Source organism: Paramormyrops kingsleyae, chromosome 6 (genome assembly GCF_048594095.1).
Source record: "Paramormyrops kingsleyae isolate MSU_618 chromosome 6, PKINGS_0.4, whole genome shotgun sequence".
In the NCBI taxonomy this organism is placed as follows: domain Eukaryota; kingdom Metazoa; phylum Chordata; class Actinopteri; order Osteoglossiformes; family Mormyridae; genus Paramormyrops; species Paramormyrops kingsleyae.
Window position 1 is genome coordinate 5,666,814 of NC_132802.1, and position 24,836 is coordinate 5,691,649.

At 45.1% G+C, this 24,836-nt stretch overlaps 2 protein-coding genes across 4 annotated transcripts in view; one reads left to right on the top strand and one right to left on the bottom strand.

The window, feature by feature from the left end:
• rimkla (ribosomal modification protein rimK-like family member A) overlaps positions 1-7,894 on the bottom strand; it is a 20,492-nt gene extending 12,598 nt beyond the window's left edge. Inside the window, exon 1 of the mRNA XM_023841437.2 lies at positions 6,888-7,894. Within this exon, the coding sequence (XP_023697205.1) occupies positions 6,888-7,050 (163 nt within the window). The 5' untranslated portion in view covers positions 7,051-7,894. The remainder of the gene's footprint in view (positions 1-6,887) is intronic.
• Positions 7,895-12,507: 4,613 nt separating this feature from the next.
• Positions 12,508-24,836, top strand: part of LOC111859123 (forkhead box protein J3-like) — a 69,876-nt gene continuing 57,547 nt past the window's right edge. The window contains exon 1 of one of the 3 annotated variants that reach the window (XM_072713487.1): positions 12,508-12,829. The gene's annotated coding sequence lies outside the window, so the exon portion shown is untranslated. Of the gene's footprint in view, positions 12,830-13,917; positions 14,155-24,836 lie in introns of those variants that run through there. The other 2 variants (XM_023841542.2, XM_072713485.1) reach the window with 2 other exon arrangements.

A 24,836-nucleotide genomic window follows, 5' to 3' on the forward strand; every position in this document is an offset into this window, starting at 1 on the left:
GCACCATTGCAGGCCTGCCTCAAAGGCTGCGGCCTGCCGTGGGTTCGGGTGCTATCACGTGCGGTTTCAACGTGTGGCACCCGCCTTTCTCTCCGTCATTTCACAGAAACCTGATCTGCACGTGCAACATGCCCAAGAGGACAGGGCACCAGAGAAAGAGAGTGAGAGAGACACACAATGAAGATGCATCTCCTGCAGAGCTTCTTGTGGGAGGAACCGCCAGTGCGGCCGACCCAGACCGTGTGTTAGTCAGGGAGTGGTCCCGCCAGGAGGCTGGACTCTCTATCCCGCCTGCTCCCATTCGCCAGAGTTCTTGGCAAATCACCACCGATCACACGACTAGCCTGAATGGGTGTCAAGCAGCCTCATTGAGCACGGTCATCTGGGGTGTGTGTGTCATGCCTAAATGACTTCATTCTGTGATGCTCTGGGGTCAGGATTATTAAAGTTTGTAGGGGGGCGGGGGCAGACAACGACGGCTCCGCCTGACACCCTGCGCCTTTCAACCCCACGCCCGTCGATCAGGGCAGGACGCACAAAGGTGCGCTTTCAGCCCTCTGTCCATCTGGGCTTCTCAATGGGAGAGGCCTTAATTTAAACCCCTAATGCCACAGGAGAAAAACACAAGCAGCCTTTTCACATCAGATGTCGCCTGGAGAGAAACAGGATTTCTCTTAAAGCACATTAATAATAACAACAACTACAATAAATCTCCAGAATTTCCAGATTCGTGAGATGACTAGCAGGTCAGCTGCGTTAAAATAAAAAAGGGATAAATTAGCTGAATATCAACATTAAATATCATGCCTTCTATTATGTGACAGATACACCAGTAATTTAATGCAGTCAAATTACACTCTGAATCTTGCTCTTTGGAGCAATGGAAAGTCTCCATAAACAGCTGAACCGATACCATGTGCCGGGTTAACGGTGCGCTCAGCAGGGCTTAACCAGCAGGGTAACTGGGATACTGGTCGAAATTTAACAGGTATAGACGGGGAAGGCTGATCTTACATTCCTCATCGGGAAGGTCGGATAGCATCAGGGAACAGGCGCCATTTGTTCATGGCTGCGGACATGGGAACAGTAGCGAGAGCCGGGCTAACAAGGGAAGGGAGGAGCAGAGAGGAGCAGAGGCAGGGACAGACTGAATTCAGCACTTCAGCACATTTTTTGGAGACCGACTAACGCCAGGGGGTATCTGGTGAGAGCCACGAGGACCGCCAGGCTACCGTGGAGTGATCGCCTTTGCGGGTCAATGCAGGAGGGAAGCTTCTGATAAAACTGGAAGACATTCGATTGCGAGTGAGATGAAGAGAAGAGGAGGAGGAGCATGTCCGCAGAGTACATAATGCATGGGGGGGGGGGGTGTTTAAGGAGGACAGAAAACGTACGAGACGCCTCGCATTATTTCAGTCCCGTCCAGCCGCCGCACTGCTACCTTGGCTAATTTATCGCTTTTACACGCCCCCTGTAAATCTGGGACGGCGGGGCAGGTTCTGTTCACAAGGCTACGGGCCGCTTTCCTTCAGCAGCCATTCAATAGACGCAATACTGACAGAGAGGCTCCGTCAGCCGGGGGGTGGGGATCTGCAGCAGGGATGATGCAATGTGGAGAACGGACACACGGCACGCCCCTGGCCCCCAGCATGTGTGACAGAGGGCCGGGCTTCATGGCGGATAAGCCAGACGTGCGGTCTGCCTGTCACGATTCCCTCAATCCCTGCACGCCTGAAGGTGACATCACACCAGTGCCTGTGGGTCGAGTGGGGGGAGGGGCGGACAAACCCCAGCTTCGATGACCCAAGATCACGAATAGGGAGCCCCCCACAGGAAGAACTGCGGCACTGAGAAGCACATGACCCAAGCTGGGGTGGGGGTGGGGGGGGTTTCTGAGGCATGCGGAACACTGCATCGTCAAGGAAACGGTCACGAGAATTCCCCGGAAGTCAAGGGTCAAACCAGAGGACTCCAGGGTCTGTCTGATCCCGCAGTCAGAGAAAAGCTGGACCGCAACAAGCCGCTTTGGGCCATGAGCTGCGTAAGATGGAGATGAGTGCAAAATAAATGGAGACAACAGTCTGTCTCCCATGAACTAAACCAGTTACTGCAGCTGAAAAAGGGGGGAATCAATACTGCATAAGAATCAAGGTTATTTTTCCAGCTTTACATATTCTGACTCTTAATACAGTTTCATATATTTTTTAAGTCAAGAAACCATTTTGCAAAGCCCAGTTAAGCACAGACCCACAACACACTGTGTGATGTGACTGTAACATAAGATTAAACACTGATTGGCCTTGGCAGACACACACCCGCCCTGTCTACCCCACCAACCCCCTCCCCAGCGACCGGGGCCATTATGACAGAAACAAAGGCGTCCCAATCACACCCAAGAGGACCGTCACGCAGGGAATTGCAGCCACACTCGACACTGCGGCCCTACACCAGATCTGCTCTAGTCCCAAACACGCTAGCATGTTCATTCCTGGCTGTGAATGTCTGTGATGGCAGAGCGTCAGATAAGCTCATCTGTTACTCTAGTTAGGATCATCTGGGGTCCCCCCTCTGCTGGGAGGGGGGGGGGGCGGTTTCCTCCCATCAGAAAAAAAAAAATCCTAAAAATTTGCAAAATCCCATTAATGTCAGCCCATATATCACTATGGTTGTATTGATCCTCACAAGAGGAATCACTGAGGCTTTTCAGGAGAGTGAAATAACGGAACATACCATCCTGCCATGTCGGCAAAACACTGCCAGTCAGCCCCACCCCCCATCCAAGCCGTTTGCTGATTTAGCACTAAAATGACATCCCTGCAACACAAACTGGCCGGTTATTTAGGTCCCCATGTGGTCCCAGGACATCACCAGACCCATCACGTAGGGCCCAAACGTAAGATAATGGCACACATCTGAGGAGCATAACCCCCACCCCGCCCACCCCTGTCACAGGTCACTGCTTTATCATCATGTGCCCCAAACCCAGCTTGCCAGCTGAAGCCTCACACTGCGTAACCCAAAACCCCACGCCTTAATCTGCTGTGTCAGGGCTCAACCCAGCCCTGTGCGGATCCAAACGGCAGGTAGCACGTACCCCGGCTGAGCTCCAGAATCGAGCACCTGGGAGGCTGAGCTCCTCCCTAGCCCTCAGGTCCGTGAAGAGCACCTCCTCAAACGATGACCCATAAAGGAGCGGCTGAAAGGCCACGCCGTCATTGGTCGATTGGATCGTGACGGACCGGCCCACAACTTGAATAGCCCAGGGGGTGGGTTAGCACCTATTAAAGGGTCAAGAGAAAAAGCAGCGAGCCCCTCGTCAAAGGAAGTCAAGTCCGGAGTTGTGGCGACCTGCTGAGAAGCCCCATGTCATGCTCCCCCGTGACCCCTGACCCCCAGCACAAAGGCTCGCAATAAACACAGAAGAGCGAATGCGCCTACGTGACCATCACTACCCTGACACACAGAAGTGCCTTCTCACATCCCACCACCAAATTCCCTCCGGAAACTGCCCTCACAGAGCTACACCCCCATCACCCCAAAACACGCCTGCATCCAAAGGGGGACAAGAGGGGGAGGCAGCTCTCTGATCCAACCGCCAGATGGCTTTATACCACGCGCGTCTGAAATCACTCAGGCGTCGCCGTAAATCTTCCCTGCTCGCTTCACGCGTCTCATCTTTCACCGCAGCCTGCCAGGGCGATGGCGTGGGGCTCGTTAGGATGGCCAGCGGGCATGTCTGTGCCCAATCGGCACCCGGGACCGAAGAGGGGGCTTCTGCCAGACCGTCCTGATCCTCTGCCACGGTCGCGCATTTAATATGTCGCCCCCAGGGAAGAAGGTGCAGTACTACAGAACCGACCTCAACTCGCACGGAGACAAACTGGAACTGAACCCTGATTACGGGGCGATTCCAGTGGGGCGGGAAGGCATTAACTGTTAAACAAGGGAGAAGAGAAGCATTTGTTTTGTATCCAAGCAACTGCCACCCCCAGCAGGCAAGTGAAAGGACTCGCCCGTCACACATGGGTCTACTGAAAGCCGGGGCGAGCTCAGCGATCGAAGCCCCAGCGACGGCTGGGCGTCTGACTCGATATGCGAGTAATGCCCATTGTTCCGCCATGCTGGCACAGCGACGCTCCAACTGTGCACTTTCATGCAAAGGCGCGCACACGCGCTGCGCCGATGTTGGGCGGTAAGCTGGGTCGAGTGCGACGGGCCCCGCAAACACTATGTGCAGCATATCGGCAGCCAAAGGCCCAGGGCTACCACGCTTGCCCGAAGCGTTTCACCGAACTCTGGTGTCAGGTACTTAAAAAAAAAACAAATTTCAATGAGCAAGCTGTCACTGACACTGATGAGGACCTGGAGAAGAGGCGGGCACTAGGGAGACAGAGACTGAGGGAAGGGTGTGAACGCAAAGAATGCCTCCTTCTTTTAAGATCCCGAGCTACAGGAGGAGAAGAATGGGGCCGATTCTTAGGGCATTACGGAGAAACAGAAAGCGTTGGAAGAGCTCTCCAAAAACGCTAAGAAATTGGGGCGTTTCTCTGAGACTGAAAACGGCTGCAGGGGAGAGAAAGAGAACAAACTAGTGGGTCCTGTTATAATTTTGGGTGAGAGGTGCAGCTGAGTCAAACCCCCCCACCCCCCCACCCGCACATAAGACAATTCGGGACATGTGACGCTCATAGACAAGCCGGCAGATCTGGTTGTGCCTGCATGCCAGTGACTCGTCATCATGCAAAAAATAAAGCCAGTAAAAACGGTCTGAAAGACCCCACCTTCCATTCCATTTTGACAAATCGCGGTGGGCACTTGCAATGGCGCCAAGCGCATTCAGACTCATCGCAGCCGCCATGTCAGCTGCGGGTCAGCTGATCCAGGCGTGTGTCAGTCATTCAGCTCCCAGTTATTCATCTGGGGTATCACATTACCTCACCTGGTGTCAATCCGGCACTGGTTACAAGGTAGCTGAACACCGTCATCAGGGCTGGTCGCCCGTTTAATGGAACGCACCAGCTGCTAACGATAAGAAGCCGGCAGGCTGCTGGACGGTTCATCTGAAGCCTGATGAACTCACTCTGCCAGTCACCCCCGAGGAGCTGACAGAGGCAGGAACAGCATGATGGTGGATCTGCACCTTCCAGGAGGTGCCTTTATATCTGTCCTGGATGGGTCAATCGGCCTATCCCCAGAGCCCCTCCCTTGCTGACCGAGCAGAACGCCATGTTCACAGACCAACCCTACCCACTAATTAAGAATCAAGCCTGAACAGAGCGTGGTATGACTTGAAGACACGTCACTCATTTGCTTAGGAAGAGAGCGGGTGTCTTGTCTTTCAGAAGAGCGACAGATCAAGTGGAGGTGCTCCTAGTTGTGGTGGCCACTTCTCCAGTGCATATCTCACTGCAGGCCTGCAGCACAATTCGGTCTGGTGACTGCATCAATGGGCACAGCACATCTGCACTCCACATGCCATTCCAAGGATCATTTAAAGGCTTTTTTTTATAAAAAAAAAAAAACGCAGGTCTACATGCATGCTAGTGTTGACACCTGAAACATCTGGATGCATTACCCACGGGAGGGAGGCGGCTACGCCTCTGGGGACAGACAGCCCAGGCTGGCGGCGATCAGCGCAGCTCCTTGGAGAGCTGTCTGAACACGTCAGCCTCACACCGGCCTTTCCTTTGCTAATAGTTCACCTGTAAAATTAACAGCCCATGTTAGCAGAAAAATTGCAGCTCGGAAGCTGCACCCTTCGACGCCGAGCCGATCAGTTACTGACCGATGGCGCCCTTGTGATGGCGAGGGGCTAAGCTACATCTAGCGCAAGGCTGACACCGTCAGCCAGGAACCTAAATCTTCATGTAGAAACCAAGGGCACAGGTGGTGGTGGTGGGGGGGCTCCAGCAATACTATCGTTTACTAAAACTATTTTAAACATTACCTTTTAAAAAAAACTGAGAAATGAAATGCAAATAGCGTGTGTCCATATCCGCATTGGGTCACTGGAAATAACTAGAGCAGAAACACGAACGTGACCGCGGGCATTTATCCGGAGGCTTGCACGTCTGCTGGATCGCACAAAACCGGTTCTAACCAGGTCTTCAATGGGGCTGTAAGTGAGAAGTTTTGTCAGCAGACACGGAAAAAAAATCAATACACCACGCATGAATTTGCTCTCGGCCAGCCCGCGTACCGCATGCCACGCTTAGTCACTCACGCACACACCGCTATCCATTAAAACGCCATCCTTCGCCAACACCGGATCTCGGACCCGTGTCAATTCATAGCCTCGCTCGGTCTGCCCGATAAATTCTTATAGCAAGTACTAGTGGAAAAATATGTTCTGTATAATTTTAAAGTACTTCCGAGCAGTTAATAATAGTTAATATTCGTGATCAACATTACGTGTTTGAGTCAGACGGGACGAAGCGGGGGCCGCATTGCTTATGGGGTCCCGATCGGTGATGCGTTCACGCGTTGCGTTTCTTTTTTTTTTGCCCCCGAGGCGATGGCCGGTGCGGAGAGCGCATTAATTCCCTTCGAACACATTATATAAACCAAAAGACGAGTTTAAACCAGGCAACTCGGCGGCGTAGCGGGTAGCGGCGATTATTCACCGCGCCACATAGCTCTCCCTCTCAGACAAAAACAGCGGTCGCCCATTTTGAACCCCTGCTTGGACTGAACACTACTCCCAGCTGGGCAGCACTGCATCGCCGTCCACGTTTGCCAGCAAACCAAGAACGATACGGTTATAAAAAGCATTAAAATGAAATCTCTCCCCATACACATACATCTACTCTTAGAAAGCGAAACACCAACCATCCGGTCAGGGTTCACGCAAAAATGCATCTTCTAGCTCTGAAAACGGCTATACTCACCCAGTTGTCCATCGGAGATGGTGAGCACGATCTGATCCATAAGCAATGAGCGGAACTCGACATCCTCCTCAGCGCAGCGCTGCTTCAGAGCCCTGAGGATCTGAACCTGCGGGTACTCTTGGCTGATCCGCCGGTCAGTAACAAACCACACCCGGGAGCACATGGCTAGCTACACTGAAACCGAACTTCTATCAAAACGGAGGCAACGAGTCGCTAGGGATGAGAGATGGGCTGGAAGCAGGGGGCAAACGGCATATGCGAGAGCGCGGGATCCGGGGTCGGTAGAATTACGGGAATAACACAAGCGCAAAGGGGGCAGTAGACGAGCCTACAAGCTACAGCAACCCGATCCAAGTGCAGCAGCTTGAAGCGTCGCGACGAAGGAAAACCGAGGAAATCGTGAATTCCTGCAGTTCTCGTTCGATTTACGATGTGTTATTCCCGGCCCTCCCGATCCAGGATCCTACTAAAGCGAATCAATCCTGTCAGAATAACGCCAGACCGGGGTCTTAATGGATGCTGGCCGCTTTAACGTCGTTCCTTAGATTCATCAATCAGATTGATCCAAGCGCTTTCTTTAGATATTAGCTAGCTAGGTAGCTAGCTATCTATCGATAGCTCGATAGAAGTGGCTTGCAGCCCCGTTAAGGGCGAACAAGTATAGCTAGCTAGCACAACGCGCTTTAAATCCGCCTATCACCAAATCAACGCTATCTTCCTGTGCACACAGCAAACCCCTCTGCCTGTGGGGAAGAAAAAAAGATAAAATACAGATTGTGCTCCGCGAAGCTGAAACGGCCGATCCACCCGCTTTCGATCCCGCTCCTAATTAAGTCCTTGCTATCCACGGAGTCGGTGCTGAAAAGATGCGCATTTGTTTTCCACCCTACGCTTATTCTTCCAACACGCGCTGCGTTTACAACTGTTACCTATCCGCCTAACTGGAACAAAAAAATCCCTGATAGCCAATAAAAACGTGGAATTGCTCACCCGGTGCCCAATCGCATTTGACACTGATAGCGGTAAAAGCGGGCTATTAGATCTAGTCGACCAATCGGAATAATGAAGGTGTGGAGGCTCGCGTAGGCCTGTGAGCCAATGAGAAGGCGAGCGTACTCCGCCATTGTGACTAACGAGTGCTTGAGGATGCGGAGAGAAGCACGCGTTGGGCAAGCAAAAAGGGAGAGGGGGGTGTTACCACGAGCCCGCGCTTTGCCCGAACCGGTTCAGACCGGGTATGGGGAGGCTTGAATACTGTCGCTCGTGTCTGCGCTGATATGACAGAAAATATATCGATGCCGGAATAGTCAGGAAATGTTATAAACAAAGCCGTGCTGTGATAGTCTGCATCTGGAAAAATATGGGAAAACAATTATTCTCCTAATACAAGGCATCAGTGATTTCCATAAGGGGATTATGCCTTTTTTGTTTTTCTGTTAAGTCACTAGCGTTGGAGCAAATCTCGCGGTGCTTATTTCAGACGACACATGGTTCTGCCAGCTACCATTTTGTGATCAAAAAAATCACTTATTGGGTTACTACTGAAAAGGGAAGTTCCATAATTGTCATATAGCTGCATGCGAAAATTAAAATATAGTATAATCGGCGATATACCTATGCACTTGCGTATGTTATATGTTGTAGGCATGTTATTTTAATGTTATGCAGGCATGCTGGCATGGGTATTAAGTGATTTCAACTACATCCCCGGCGCCATTAGCTGAGCTGCTTTGCGATTTTCAGCCTATTGTGCGTCATACATAAAAAGTCATGTGATCACATTGGTCGAGAGGTGCCGTCAATGACCCACTTCGGCGATGCTGATGTGGAAATCAATGTAAAGTTAGTTAGTCTCTTCATCTACGAAGGACGTGAAAGCAAATGCCTTCCGTTTATGTAAACTACAGTTTAACAAAAATTTAAAGGAGACCTGCGCGCATTTGTTGCTCGATTTCGTATCAAAGACGGCGCACCTGTAGCATATCATTTTGTGTTTTTGCATAAATATGTATACCCTGAGGCATAGTTAAAGAATAGTCATATATGTCGTTGGATAGATTTATGTCGCGTTGTAGTATATTCAATACATCAGTTTCGTATGAAAACCCTGAAGAGTCGCTTGCAGTTGTTTTTCGTACTGAAATGAGAAACTGATTCCCATTTTGGTTGTAATAGCCCGTGTGTGTGTGTGTATTTATATATATATATATATATATATATATATATATATATATATAAATCTGTCAGTCAGCTACTTGTCTGCAACCCTCCTGCACAGCTTCACAGCCGTCTTCTGCAGACTTTGCATTGCATGTAAATAGGAAGTAAGCACTGGGTCAAGGCTAAGCTTATTTTGGTAAATATAATGGCTGCACTTGGAAAAGAAGTTATGATTTGATTGCTGATAGATGCGCTGTAATGCACGGGTTTACCTGGGACGAAGTCGAGGGGTCTCTGCTAATTAGGGACCTCAATTAACCCTTTTCAGTGAATTTTTCAGTGCTGTCATTTGACTCGGCAGTAATATTTTTGGCTGTTGATTGGTTGACTAGTCAGATTTTTGCAGTGGCTTCTGAATGTTTAGTGAGAGACTCCTCACATCCATCTCTGTTTGATCTCTTGCCATCTGGGTGGAGATATTGCTCCATAAAATCATAACAGACAGTATGCAATAGCTTGTTGCGGCATGTGATAAGATTGTTAAACTCTCTATAATATGTACATAATAAAGCCAGTTAGTTTATTTTTATCTGTAAAAAGAATGTAAGAATGTAATTCTTAAGAATGTAATTTCGTCCCATTGTATCTTAGATATGGCTGGAATGACAAATGAACTTGATCTTGAACCTTTGATTATGGCCACCCCTCTCACCAAAAAGTTCACAAAATATTTAATACCTTGTGGGAATTTGTTGCTACTATCGCTGCTACACCATAAAAAATAACAACAACAACAAGGCCTAGTTACGGTTTTAATAGTGTGCATTATTTTACAATATAACGTATGTTATAACACTTATGTTGTTTATGGTTAAGTTACACTAAAACCAGATTTGTGGTGTATATAGAATATGGAGATTTTAGGGAAGGGTGCCCTCTGTCGTCCCTTTATGTATTGCATCTTCTGTAAATGCAGTAAAGCTTAGTATTCTTCTTTATTAATCAAAACAGAGGAAACATGGAGATGCATATGTTTTCTTGAGCTTACAGATGTTATGTGAAGTTGTATTGAACATAACCCAATATATTGGAGTGCAATACAATATTTCCACATTGATCTTGCTTGGTCATGCATAAGAAAATGATGTGGCCAGGTGCTTCAACCATACAATAGAAATGAGACGTATTCATGCATAAAAATTTATTTAAATTTACATAAAATTGCATATTTGATCAAAGAAGAGGAAATGGTCAAACATTAAAGGTCTTTGAAGGACAAATTTACCTTGACATCAAAAAGTGGATGGTACTAAGCAATAAAAATCATGAAGTGTTAAATTAATTAAATTAAATTAAACATAGGTGAGTGGAATACATTATAATGTAAAAATTGTAACAGAAGAAAAATATAGAATACTGCATTAAAACCATTCCTTCATTAAAAATGATTTGCTAGTTTGAGACTGAAAGATAAATGAAAATTAAATATATAGGAAAATATCTTTGGAATGATTATTACTACTTCAGGTTTATATAAAGTACATTTCTACTGCATTTGGAAATCAATTCATTTTAATTGGGTATTGTTACATCACTGCAAGTTCAGCTCCACCCACAGCCATTTAAAGGTGTAACTATCAAATATAAATGTTCGTAAAATATAAATTTATCAGCATTATAAAGTTTGTGGACAACACTGCTGTCATTGGCTTCATCAGCAATGAGGATGAGGCTGCCTACTGGAAGGAGGCAGAAGACCTGATTGTATGGTGCCACGGCAACCAGCTCTCACTGAATATCAAAAGGACAAAGGAGATCATTGTCCAATCCAGAAGGACCATAGAGTTTCACTACCCACTATTCATTGCTGGATCTCCCATCATGACAGTCAGCTGATTCAGGTCCCTGGGTGTCCAGATCACCGACACCCTCTCATGGTCTCTAGACATCAGCTGCATCCACAAGAAGGGTTAGGATCTTCCTGAGGAAGCTAAAGAACTTTGGGTTGGGAACCAAAATCCCGGTGAACTTCTACTGTTGCACCACTGAGAGCATCCTGATTGGATGCATGAGGGTGTGGATGGGTAACACAACTGCTGAAGAACTCATACAAAGACTGCTACAAAGGACTGTGCAATCCACCTTGTATATCATCAGTGCAGATCTTGCCCTCTTACAATCCATCTATGTCTCTCACTGCCAGAAGAGGGCTGAGTCCATCAACAGGGACACCAGCCAGCTAGCTGACAGCCTCTTTACACTTGGGAAATCACTACCAGTACATCATCACCCGCACCACCTGTTTCAGGGACAACTTCTTACCCCAAACCTACAGGTTGCTAAATAACCAGTGACCTGCATCTGTTCCAGGTGTATTGTATGGCATACTGTTATGAATATTCCACTCTTTCCACTCTTCATAAGTACTGTCTACCTCATTGGATATTTGCACAGCCTTTTGTCTTGTCTTGCTCTTAATTCACTGCCGTTTGTTCTGTATGGCACTGATTTTTTCCCTTGTTGTCCCCCATGCACTTTCCCCCTCTCTTGCAACTGCACAACGATTTTCTTAGAACACGTGACAATAAAAACTTGAAAATAGTGAATTAACTTTAAAGAATTTAATATTATGATTATTATGAAAATTAAGAACACGCCCCTCACTGTAACGGCTGTACCAGTGCTTGTGTTATACAGCAAAGCGAAGCTACACCACTATATCAGAAATATAAAAAAATGTCATAAAGGCAAATAGTAAGCTATGCAGTTCCCTTTGGATAAATTTTAGACTAAGCAACTAAAATGAAATAAATCTTAAGGAGTTCGCTCCTCAGTATCCTACCTTGTATATCATGTTTTAACCTGTCTGTGCTTCGTGGTTGATTTATTATAACTTACTGTGCAATATGTATAACCCAACACACCAAAAACACAATTCTTGAACATACTCGTACAGTACTTGGCTAAATGAAGTTGATTCTGATTCTTATACAAGGAGTTTGCCCAGTAGAGGGCACTAGTGTTTTATTTAAACCACAGGGCAGCTGTTACGCTATATTCATTATTAACGTTAATAAATGCAATACATGACAAAAATTAAATAAAATAATGACATAAAATTAAGTCCATTATAAAATAGACGAATATGATTCTTTGTTTTATTATTTTAAATCTAGGAGAGCTCCAAATTTCAACAAGTGGTGTTGAAGAGTTCATTACTGGCAGGCACAAATTATCTGGATAAACAAAGCTTAATGTATTAGGGGCACAGATTGCAATTGCTTAAGGTTTTTATGACTTTTTCTGTGCTTCATAATGCGGCGTCTATAGCGACATTTTAAACGTCACAAATGTAGAAAAAACAGGGGCTACTTAATCGTGCGTATGTATATGAGTCGTCTGGTTTGAAAATGCGCTCCGGCTGGCTCTGGAAGTAGTTCCGGGTGTTTCTTTTAGCGAGAGAGTCCCCGGATGTTCGCTGTGGAATTGTAAGTATAACTGTGAGGGGGGGGGGAAAGGTGCCTGAATCCTGAGGACGATACTGACCAGTGCGCTGACCAATGTGAAGCGAGCGTAAGCCGGGGGAAATCAAGGGAACGTGTCAGCAGCACCAGCGGCAGGGGAGGAGGGGGAGTGGCGCCAGTGGTGGTGGCGGCGGCGGCTGTGGCGGCGAAGAAGCTCAACCCCCTTGGGTGAAGACGAAGTTGCGAGTGAGGGGAGATTGCCGCTTGATCCAGAGCTAACCTGGACCCGTTCAGCACAGCGGTAGCGCCTAGCAGAGAGTAAGTAAGCTTGGGGGACACGGGGGAATCCGAGTCCGAAGCCAGGCCCGGTTTAGGGACTGCTCCTGGCGGGGCGGCGGAATGTCGTCCAACTAAGGCGATGAAGTTATTCAGAAAAGGCCTTGCCGTCATCCAGCCACTGACTTAAGGGACAATAAGTAAAGGTTGCACTGTCGCGGTACGTTGTTGGATACTTAGCCAGTTACTTGTACTCTTTGCCCACGCTGGACTCGGCTTGCTGCTCCAGCTGCCAAAGTCGTATCTGGTGTCGCACAGCTGGCTGGACAGTTAACTTTGCTGTCGCGCGACAAACTATGCGGTTTGAAAACTACGTGCGCAGGTTTAACCCGTAATCTGGCAGTGACAGTTAAATCTTAGTTCTGTTGTGAGGGTGTCAAGGTGTTGATGATCGGTTTATAATTACTGATATGGCGTGATATTTCTGACATTACTGCCGATGGTTTCATTTGGGAATAAGCGAGATGTTTGGATTGACGTAGCTGAAGTTTATACTGAAAGGTTTACCTTAAGTTTTTGCAATCGTGGTTATGAAGTTTTTATTCTCTCTTCACTGTTGGCGAAGTTCAGATGTCTCTAGGTGTTTCCCATAACGTATCTACGCAGGTTTATTGGTTTTCAGAACAGTCGAATGCACATGCTCACATTATGGATCATGTGTCAGACCTAGTCTCTGACAGTGCTCGCTACTCCGTTAACTTGACAAATGAAGCACAGTAAGAATCTGTCACATGGCAGCCGCGTTTTTGATGCTTGCAAGGGGGATTGCTTCCAGGTAGTGAGATGCATTTTTGCTGGATATGTAGCCCGCATTCCGATATAGGACGGACTGACGAGGCATAATTCGTCGCAGAATATTTAGGTTACTATGTCATGCACATTATATTAAAAGGAGCACCGCTGGATGGAAGTGTACAGCGGGCTGATTATTGACGCACGGTAACGCATTTTCATGTCACACGCTCGTGGTTTCTGTGTGAGTGTGTGTGTGTATGCGCGCGCTTGCGGGCGAGCGGACGGGCGCGCGCTGGACCGCGGCACGTTGCCGTTTGCATCCACAGGTAGCGGGACTCCGCTGGTACTCCCTGCTCGCTTCGCTCCTCCGTGGCGTTACCGTGCCGCTGGACGTGAGGAACACGCAAAGGACGAAGTGTTATGGCTGAGCTCCGCGGATGGGCATTTGGTCTGACTCGGCATCTTACCCGTCGCCTGGATAATGGCTGTGAATGTGAAGTTTCTAGTCAAGTGGGCGCATAACTAAGCCGACGCATCTCTAGCGCTGTCGAGTTGAATATACGCCGCCTTAGGTCGGTGTACGGTTTTTAAATTTGGTTTAATACAGTATTTTTGCCGTAGACAGTTGTTATAGTGTATGCAAACGACACCATTATTTTGTAGAAGAAGCGTTGATGCCTGAGTGTCGTCTTAAAATAAATATAATATTTCTAGTATTAGAGGTTATTTGAGTGCGGCGGGAATTAGTAATGGTATCGCGAGCGTCATTAGAATATATCACGTATGAAGCTGAAGGGTATTAACGAACATCTTTAAAATGATTCAAAACCATTGAGCCTGTCTTTGGACTATGGAAATAAAGTGGCCTTATTAGTTGATCTTTGTGTTGGGTTTGAAGGATGGGATCAGGAATCCGATGTCACATGGATTTAATGTGCTTCTAGCTGCTAGTTGTGTGCAGTTATTTTAAAAGGTAGTCGGCAGTTAGACCATGTTTATTAATTCTGTCAGTTGGGTTTGCTCTTAATATATCTTAAAAATATGGAGGGTGTAGGATGTTTCTGAGGTGGTATTCATCTCATGGGGAATGTTAAAAATGTACCTTAAAGTGCAGAATTCATAGTGAATTTTCCATTCAGCAGTAGTAATGCTTACTGGTCCCGGGTGGGGTGGGTGGGGGGGGGGATTCTGAAGCAGCCTAATCAGGACCTTGAATGTGCTACACTTACCCCTCTGGTCTGGCCTCCTAAAGGGCCATATCGAGCTTTACAAGCAAAGAAGGCCAGCTAGGGCCTGTGGGTTTGAGCTGGGGTGGGGGTTGTTTCCTACAGGTTCCCTTATGCCCTTGCTTACAGGAATGAAACCATGCTCTAACCAAAACACTCTGTTCGGAAATGCTGTTTTCTTAAAAGATGCTGATTTTAATGAGTAATTTCAGTTTGCATTGTTGGACTGTTAACCATAGCTTATACCTTCTGGATTGAGGGTCTGATTCCTGCCTGTCTTTGCCTGGGTGTTTTGCTTGGTGCCTCGATTTTATCATAAGGTCCGTAGCATGCCATCTGACTGACTGGCAGCCCATCCAGGGTGTCCCCTGCCCTGTGTCCTTCCTGGGATCATTCCCAGACTCACTGTGATGCCGTGCTGGGTAAGCAGTTATGGAAGATAGATGGAGTGTGATATGGAGTTTTTTATGTGCCTTTTTCTTTATACAGTTAGATGCTTCACTGTAGCAGTTCAGTTTAAGTACCTACAGCAGGGCCCCTCCTGGAAGTGTGCGCATGCGTGGGGGTGCTTGTGCATGTTTGCATGTAGTCTGCCGCATGGACAAAGCCTGGCATGAGACCACCAAGGAATTATTGGCTGCATAGTATATTGTTGATTATATAGGCATTAGATGATTTTATGAAAGTGCATTTAGGGGTTATGTTGCTTTTTAAACCTGCTTGGACGTGTATTGGTGTACAGTGTCGTTATGTATGTATGTATGTATGTATATATATATATATATTTTTTTTTTTTGCTGTCTTTACTGGCCAACCAATCAGAGTCTTATAGCATGGGTGCCAAAGATGTGTATGGTGGCAGTACAGGCTGCTTTTTTACTCCCCATCAGTCTCTCCATTGCCATGCTGGTCCCTTTAGCATGTATTAAATGGGTGATTTTGTCAAGGGCCGCTAAACTTGCTTTGTCTCAGGTAGCTTTAGTTATTTTTTTCAGAAGGTCGGAGTCCTCTGTTGGACCTAAAATGGAAACGCTTTATTAAATTCTCCGCATGGTTAAATAAGTCAAAATAAGTGTATGAATTTGCAGCATCTTTAATATGTAAAATAGTCTTTAAATATTAAATATTTGGTGACTGCCATTCCAGGGAAATGGAGGAGGTCTAGTTCATAGTCTCCTCAAAAGATATGGTGTGTACCTTAAGTAGGAAGGAGGAAGAATTCATCAAAAACCCACTCAGCTGCTATAATCAAACTGTATATTTCCAGTCTTTGTCAACACACAAATGCAATTTCTATTCAACCTCTGCTAAATATTGTTTGTGGAAAATATTTAATTTTCTATGCAAGTGCTGAAGGATCTGCAGTGAGGGAAAACATGATCAATACATACAATTTTCTCTGTTTTTGTTTCACGAATGCATGAAAAAATGTAGAGGGGAAATGTGTGTGCCTTATTATTGAATCTCGTGTCAGTTATTAGCACTTGAAAGTGGCTGAGTTGAGAGATGGTTTTTTTTTTTCCCTCCTCCGTTTGAGCATCTCACTGTCTTTATTTGGACACTTTTTTGCTAATTCCCATCAAGATGAGAGCTGCCTGAACAGACTTCTTCGTGTTATTGATGCCAGGATTTTTATTCTGAATTAAACGGCTTTGATTGAGAGTAATTTGGCTTTTTAATTGCAGAACGGCTGTTGCAATTTCAGCTGATTGCCCTTTGTGGAAGTCCTCACTCGATCTTTCATAGCCCCCTACATACTTGGCTTAATGTGTGATGAGAAGGGTGCTGAAATGGAGCTGAGAAGAATTGCCGTGCGTCTCTATTACTTGGGCGAAGTAAATTAAGTGTGTATTTGTAGCCGGAGAGATCTACAAAAAATGTAGTGTAGCGCAGTGACAAAATTTAAGTTTATCATAACGTGTGGCCTAATCTTCCATTTTTATAAACATGTGAAATGGATAATGTTCAGTAATGGTTTAGCATTCTCCTGTATTCTCCCCATGTTGAAGGGAATGTCCCTTAAAATCTGCGGCAGGGCACCAGTGACTTGGTGACGACAGCGTGTTTTTTCTTTAATGTGTAGTGTTTTGTACGAGGGTCAGAGTGGAGGGCACGGTTGTGTAATTCTGATGTAACACTGTTGTTCAAGGACACTGGTCTGAAACACAGGAAATCCCTCTCCATAAGACCACAGTTGTTAACAAACGTTTATAAGGCTTCAGTGTCCTTCAGATTACTGGCTTGCCTTCCTAATTAGGCAAAATATTTGGGCATTCAGAAGTAACCCAGTACATGAACTTTCTGGAGTATGTAATCGTTTATCTGTGTATTTTAAATGTGTGCTTACATTTTGTTAGATAATGCGTAGAAAACAATTTGCAGGAGACTTAAATCTTGTCATCGCTCATCTGTTTTTAAACAAAGACTATAAAACTCCAGCCCGTAATGTATTAAAATGCAAGCAGTATGTAATAAATTGTTTTTTTTTTTTTGCGCAGATCTGTATCGCAGTATACTCAATATATATCTAATAAAATTGTACTAACTTAGAAGGTTGATGTCTATTTCCTTGTATTTGTGACATTGAGGCTTTCTTCTCTTTACAAAGCTTTGCTCTGCGATAACCAAATTTCCCCAATTTGGCTGAGGCTAAAAATACATTGTTTTACTGAAGTTAATAAAAAAAATTTAATTAAGGGGGGGGGGGGGACAATTGTTGTAGCACACCCAGGATTTAAAAAAAAAGCATGTGTAAAATCTGTTTCAAAACCGGGACTCAATTTTCCGGATGGCTGCTGCCCCAGTATGGACGACTACTGGGCGATTCTGAAAGGGCTTTTCTATAGGGCTGGGCTCCTTGGAGAGGCTCCGCGTGCACCTTGAGAAGGATGGATCTGTCTGGTTTTTAAGAAGCCATTTAACAAAGTGTAGTCACTGTATATTTTATAATACAGCTTTAATCTTCGACGAGGTAGAGACGGTCTGTTTATCTTCAGCGGCTGCTGTCAGCTGCACCAGTCCTGTGTACTGAAAGTGTTAGTCAAAGCCAAGGGGGGAACAGCCTTGGTATTTACATCTTTTCACTTCTCAAACTGCTTTTTTTTAGGCACACATGCGCACACACGGTTATTGCATTCATCAGAAACTTGAATGCTGGGCCAGAAACAAATGCTGTTTATTGGGGGTAGATTTAATTCTACCAAACGTGATCTGATGCCCTTTTCGTTACAGTGAATTAAGGGTGAAATCCTCCACCAGAGGTCATGGGACAGGCGTGCACATCGTAGGCGTGGCTTGTCATTTGGGCTGACCTTGTTAAGAGGGTTTGGGGAATGTGGTTTGTTGGGGTCTGAACCCAGGAGGATTGCTGATTTGAGTACTCTTGAACTTTGCTGAACAGATAACTAGCTATCCAGTTGTGTGAAATGGCATTCTTTGAACATGATTTAAATTGTCACCAAATGCATTATAACTATATTTTTATCTCATAATATGGATGTTTTCCCAATAGTTTTTCTATACTCTTTCTTTTACTGATAACAGGTCAGTTTTTTTCCAACTGGGCTTTGGCATCATGACATGTATCATTCAGCTCCTTCAATGCGGAATAGAATTTTTTGAATGGCCTCAATTAATCAATCTGACTCTTGATGTTTTATTTGACATACAAACCTGCAATAAATCAGAGACCTTCTTTCATATTTGTTTTCTCCTTCCATATGGCCCCTAATCTGCAATGCCTGACTAACAAAGGCTGGTGAACCTTCACCGCATGTATCTCATCTGGACAATGAGACCTTCGCCAGCCAGTAAAACGGAGCAAACACTGCCAATGGTTCTTTGTTGCCCTTGTGCTTTTAAAATGACGTTTCAGACATGAAGTGAGTTTGGTGCGGTGGGGTGTTTAGAAAGCCCCCAGCCAGCTTCGCAGGAAAGTTTGCGTTTGAATTTCTATCCATGAGAAAAGTGCCTCAAGTTCAGTTTTTAATATTTGAGAGAGGCAGACTTATGAAGTTGACTTTAATGTGTTGTGCCAGTGCTGTTTTGATATTAGATTACTGGTATTCATGCATGGCAGTGTAAGTCACAATGAATCGGTCTAATACTGAACATGTAATAATTTAACTGCTTGATGTTATTTGTATATGTGTGCACTTACTAAAAGGTAAAAAGCCTGGCTGAATTTTAAAATTTTAAATGTATAGAAGTGCAGCAGTTGAGGAGACTTTAATATGCTTTTTAACCCATGTTACACTGAAAACTCCAGGCCCTCCTTGCGAGGATGAGGGAGGGCACCATTGCAGAAGTCCTTGTTCACAAGGGTCCCTTGGCTGAATTTGGGGTGATGGTCATTCCTCTTCCTGCTAGGCCATTCAAGGAATCCGAATTTCAGGCATGTTTGCTAAGGGCGTGAGCCAGCAAGCTTTTTGTGTTGTTGTGTGCTTTACGGCTTAGTTGCTGTAGCCTGCTTTTGACTTGTACCTATTTTCATACAAACAAATTGATACCATTTATCGACCTGACTTCGGTGCGCGGAGTCAAGCAGTCGCCAGTCTAAGTGGCACAATCCAGTCGGGGAGTGAACCTTCACCACTACAATCATGACCTTTACCAGCTTCCAGGAGGACAATTGGCTCTCCAGCTCAGGTAGCCAATCGACCCTCTTCTCTCAAATCCTCGCAGCGATGCCACCATCACAAAGGTTTCTGGCAGGCTTTTCAAACCCCTGATGTTGCTTGAGTTGACATGTGGAGACCCAGGTGTCTCACAGGGGAACATTTATCAATCATTCTTTGTGCCAATAAAAGTAAACACTCTGTGTGAGGCTATTAATTCATGGTCTAAGGAGTGTTTGACCAGCCCACAGTGATTTGGCAGGAGCGGATGAGATGTGCGGTGAAAAAATTTCCTGGAGGTTTTGTTTGTAGTCTGATCTACAAATAAGGAACATTGAACTTTACCCTTGCTACTGAACAAAAAGGTACAGAGCTAGTTTGTGTGATGTATGAGCAAGATTTTTATTGGTTTTGATTTGCTTTGTCTTTTTGACTGTAACCAGTTTTCATGTTTATTGTGTTGCCTAAGAATGGCAGGGATGACCCAATTGTATCAGCCAGCTATAGGTATCGACTAATACAGCAACAATTGGCCATCGACTGATCATCTTCTGTTGACTTTTTAGCCGGTGACCACATTGCTTTGCACACTCCCGTACTAAACAGTTAGAAAAATGTCTGTTGTGTGGAATTATTTTAATGTTGGTGAAAACGACATTAGAAATATATTTTACTACAAAGAGGATCTACTAATAAACATTTCAAGACAAGAAAAAGAAAATTCAGTGTAGACAGTGCGACATGAAAAGATATTAATACTTGGAAAATTAGAGACTTTATCACACTTGATCAGCCCTTCTCTGTTAAATATATAAGATGTATACTCTGGGACTGTTGTATGTTAGAGTTGGTATTTTCTTATAAAAAAAAATGCATGCTTTTTTATATTTTAGGAATGTATTTATTTTTTAATTTATTTGGGTGGAGTGTCCCTTTAAACTTATTTAATCAAAACCTTCCCAACAATCGGTATTATTGTCAGTTTTCAAAGTCTGTACATCACTAATTTTGGTCATATCGTGAACTCTTCTGTTGACTTCCATTACTGTGGGCAGTCTTATTGCTCTGGCAAGTATCAGAACTTAGATATTCCCTTTGCTGCTATCTTATCACATAATTCATGAGAATTATTATTACCCTTTACGGTTAAAAAGGATAATTATTGATTTAGCTGTTGATTCACTGATCGCCACAGTTGACTCCTATTGTTGACCTTAAATGGCAGGGCTTGACTGTCCTAAATGAATAATTTCCAGTAATAATCATCGCTGACCTTTTTAGCACTTTATTACCATACATTTCAGATTCATTGTGCATCTTGAGGACAGAGTGGGGGGAGGGAGTGAATTGGGACTCCTTCACCTCGACACCCTGCTGTGCAGTTAAGTGTGGAAGTGCCTTAATGCAGATGAGTGTCAGAAGGGGGTCCGATGCATGGTGCCGAAACGACACTGTGTATGCGGGCGGCTGCCGGTCACTTGTGCTCTCGGCTCGCTGTTCGGGGCTTGCAGTCGAGCCTCCTCGTTGCATCCTGGGCCAGGCGGAGCTTCATGGTAGGGATATGCCGTCATTTTGACATTGGAGTTGGGTTGAAGAGAGCTTTGTCTACGTGTGTCTTTAAGCAACAGGTCGAATGATGAAAGACTAAACTATTACCAGTCCTCCAGTCTCCAGAATTACTGGTCCTCCAGGGACTCCAAGTCGCCATGTTTACGGAGCTTCTCATTAATGGTGCTGTGGGATGTGCTGTCACCTCATTCCCTCAGGGTCGTGGGTTTGAATACAGCCTGTAATGTTTGCCTTGTTCCCCGTGGTTTAACTCCTGAGCCGCTTACTGTTTTATGCGCTTTTAACAACTCCGCATTTCCTGTTTGTTAGATGTGAAGTGCCATGTTTCACGATATTTTTACCATGATAGAAAATCCTCTTGCTGCATGCCCAAGTGCAGCTCGCAGGGGACCCCATGCATGTGGAGGTTAGATGTGGCATAAAGCTGATCTCTGAAGCATTCAGCAAACCACTTTGTGTCCAAGGCTGGCATTTTGGTAAAAATCCAATGTGCAGACAACCCCGGAAGGAACGAGGGGGGCAGTCGTCACGCATCGTTTTACGCCATTTCCATCGGTTTCCAGTTTGCAACAGCACTACAGTGACTGCGCCCAGTAATCTCGTCCCATTCTGGGTTTCATACCTTAATTTCCTTTAGTGCACAGGTGTGTGTGTGTGTGTGTGTGTGTTTATTTATTTTTCTTAATAGTATGGAGAAATTCTGTTAATATCTTCTTGCTTTTGAGAGAGAAATAAAATTGCGAGCTGGAACTTGCATTAAGTCACTTTTGTTAGCTTAGCTAATATATCCCTGAAACAGACCTGTCTGAGAGAAATTATAGTCAGCCACTTTTGGGGTGGGGTGTCGGATGGAGATCACCTGACACACACACACACACACACACACACACACACATACAGGCACACACACATACACGCACACACACCATACCCAGCTCCATATCACACCAAGCGTATTACAGTTTCACACAGTTCGGAACTCATAGTTCATAGCTTTTAATCTTCTAATGTTTTTTTTTTTTTTTTGGTCAAAGTAGCTCTCTGCCATTGTATTTAACTGAAATGTTTAATGTAAGTGGTATTATAGCAGTCCATACATGGGTACGAGTTGTCCATAAATCGGACGTTCTTAACTCGGGGACTCCCGCGTATAATTGTTACCCTTTATGAATCGGATAGGGGAACGTGTGAAATCATTGGTCTTTAACTTTGCCTCTGGCAAGTTGAATGCTTAATTGGTCTTAATTGAATTATTAATTGAATTGCACAGTTTTATATCATATCAGTTTGAGTGTGTTTCGGGATAAGCTGTCAGTTGAATACTTTTTATAGTGAAAAGAAGTAATTTTTGATGAATTAATGTCTTAAACTTGCGTATGAGAATCAAAATGCCTTGGCTTGGCTAAAATCTAATTAGTCATGGACTGAACAGTTGAGGAGTTTAATTGATTGATTGGTTCTCTGCTTTGTTTGTGTTGATTTTTGCATGTTCTCTGTCATGTGGATTTCCTACCGCAGCCAAAAGACATGCAGTTACGCTAATTGGCTTTCTAAGTTGCTCATAAAGAATGTGTGACTGTATCTGCTTCAGCGGGTGGACTGGCATCCCATCCAGGTTGTTCCCAGCGTTAAGTGGGATAGGATCCAGGCCTTTCCACAACTCTAACCAGGTTATGCTGCTAGGAGATGGATGGATGAGTCTTTGCCTCAGCTCACGCAAATTCAATATGATTTGGAAAAGTATAGCAGCGAGGGCTTTTGTGCCCTGAATGATGCAATTCATTTGATCAGCAGCTTAATCGGGGATAATTAGGTACGAGCTGAGCTGGAACTTGAGCCGGTACTTTCAGTGAGTTGGAGACGCAGTGCTTGCATGTAATTGTGGCCCTTGCTGGCGTCGAGCTCGCATGTTGTCTGCTGCACCCTTTCCCCATGTAATGCCCCTGTGTACGTTGCATTATTTAGGTTTCTCTCTGGCGCATCTCTCCAAGGTGGCACAGTAGTGCATTTTTACCACTGTATTTTCGACGAAACGTAATGCCTGTGCTTCTCAACGGAATCCATACACTTTAATCTCTAGGTTTCGCCTCTCGCTGAAATAACTCGCTGAGAGATGAAGGCAGCAGGATCTCAAAGTGCTTTTTTGTGCGTTCTACTGTGCTAAGCGTGGCATTGAGCCTGCCCCTGACCGCAAAGTTGAGATTTTCTGGGGGCGGTCCAGGCTAACAGTGGTGCAGCCTTCAGCCGTCAACCTGTGATAGGAATACAGATTAGCGTTAAGCCTCTTTCGTTCATTTCTTTATTTAGCCGATTATGCTTCCCTCACATCTGCTTAACGTCTTTGATACTGCATTACTTGTGCTACTTGTGTTTAGTGCTGTTTGTTTGTCTTGTGTCGCACTCACTGCGTCGAAGACCAGAAGCGACAGCTTTAATTGAATTAAGCCACAGGTGCCACCTGGACGGGCCGTGTGGTAACTTCTGTGATAAGCCTTTTCCAGCAGGCAGTCGTCAGTGTGTGAACCCGGTGGTGCTGTGATGGAATTGCTTGTCTCTTGGTGACTAGGCCAGAGGGTCTAGATTGTTTAATTTCGGAAGGTGCATTCTAATTACAGACAGCACAGGAAGTAACCATTAAGGGTGTGGATAAATGGCTGCCAAGTAAACAGGCTTATTTATTTATTTTAATTAACATGTAGTAGTTTCTGTATGTTCCTGTTTAATAGGTCCCTTCTAGGGTGCACCCCATGGTTTTCGGAAGTCATTTCGTTATTAATCTCATCTCTATGCCAAACTTTCAGACTTCTTTGGCTGGATGCATTAATCTGTTTTTTTTTTTTTTGCTTTGCTGTGAAAGGCTTTTTAACGAGGCTCCAGTGCTGGATGTGAGTATTGGACCCGCACCAGCCGCTTCACAATGTCGAAGACCATTGCATCACGCTGCTTAGGGCATGTTTCTCAAAGTGCAGGAGGGCAGGCTATGGGAGCAAGCGTTACAGGCAGTATTTTTCTGTAGTGTGTTACGTATTATGGTTGCTTGATATTTATCTGGAGCACCATTCAGGAAAGTTAAAAACTTGTCCCTTTTTTGATTACTCAAAACCCACCGATAGGATTTCTTGTACAGTTTTTAGGGTGCGTTTTGTTTCATTATTTTACTGAAGAATGACGGACTCCATGTGGAATGGAATGCATGTGAAGGATTTGGTAAAGATCCCTAACTCGGTCACCAGCAGCCTCGGCCTGTAGCAGTGGCTCCTCCATGCTTGAGGGTACAAACCATGCATGCAGAACCACTCATGCACCCTCTCTGCTTCTTATAAGAACCTGGCAGTTGGACCCAGGATAATGATGCTCTCAAGTATGCGTCCTCATTTTTGACTGACACCATGTTTTTTTTTTTTTTTTCTTGAATTCGTTTAAATCGGCTGCTTTGGAAACTCTATGAAATAGACATATGGTTGAGCAGCAGCAACCCAGAGTGGATGAAGAACTGATCAGATGGTAACTGGTTTCATTCCCAGTAAGCTGGGAGTCTTCTGTTGTACCAGTACCATTGTGTATGTTATGGAATATAAATTGATATGGTTAATATTGTCTTCTACACTGTCACCCAATAGGTTGTCAAATTCGTTATTTTTGGTCTTTTTACTGTGTAAATGAGTCTTTGTGCATGTGTGTGTCTGTGTGTGTGGTGCACGTGTAAATCTGCAGTTTTCTTTGGGATTAATAAAGTTTCTGTCTAATCTGTGTAGGAAGTAAAATGTTCCTGGAATGTAGCAGCCATGCACTTTGAAAATTCGCACATAATCTGCCTCATATAGCTAAACATAATTTTGGTTG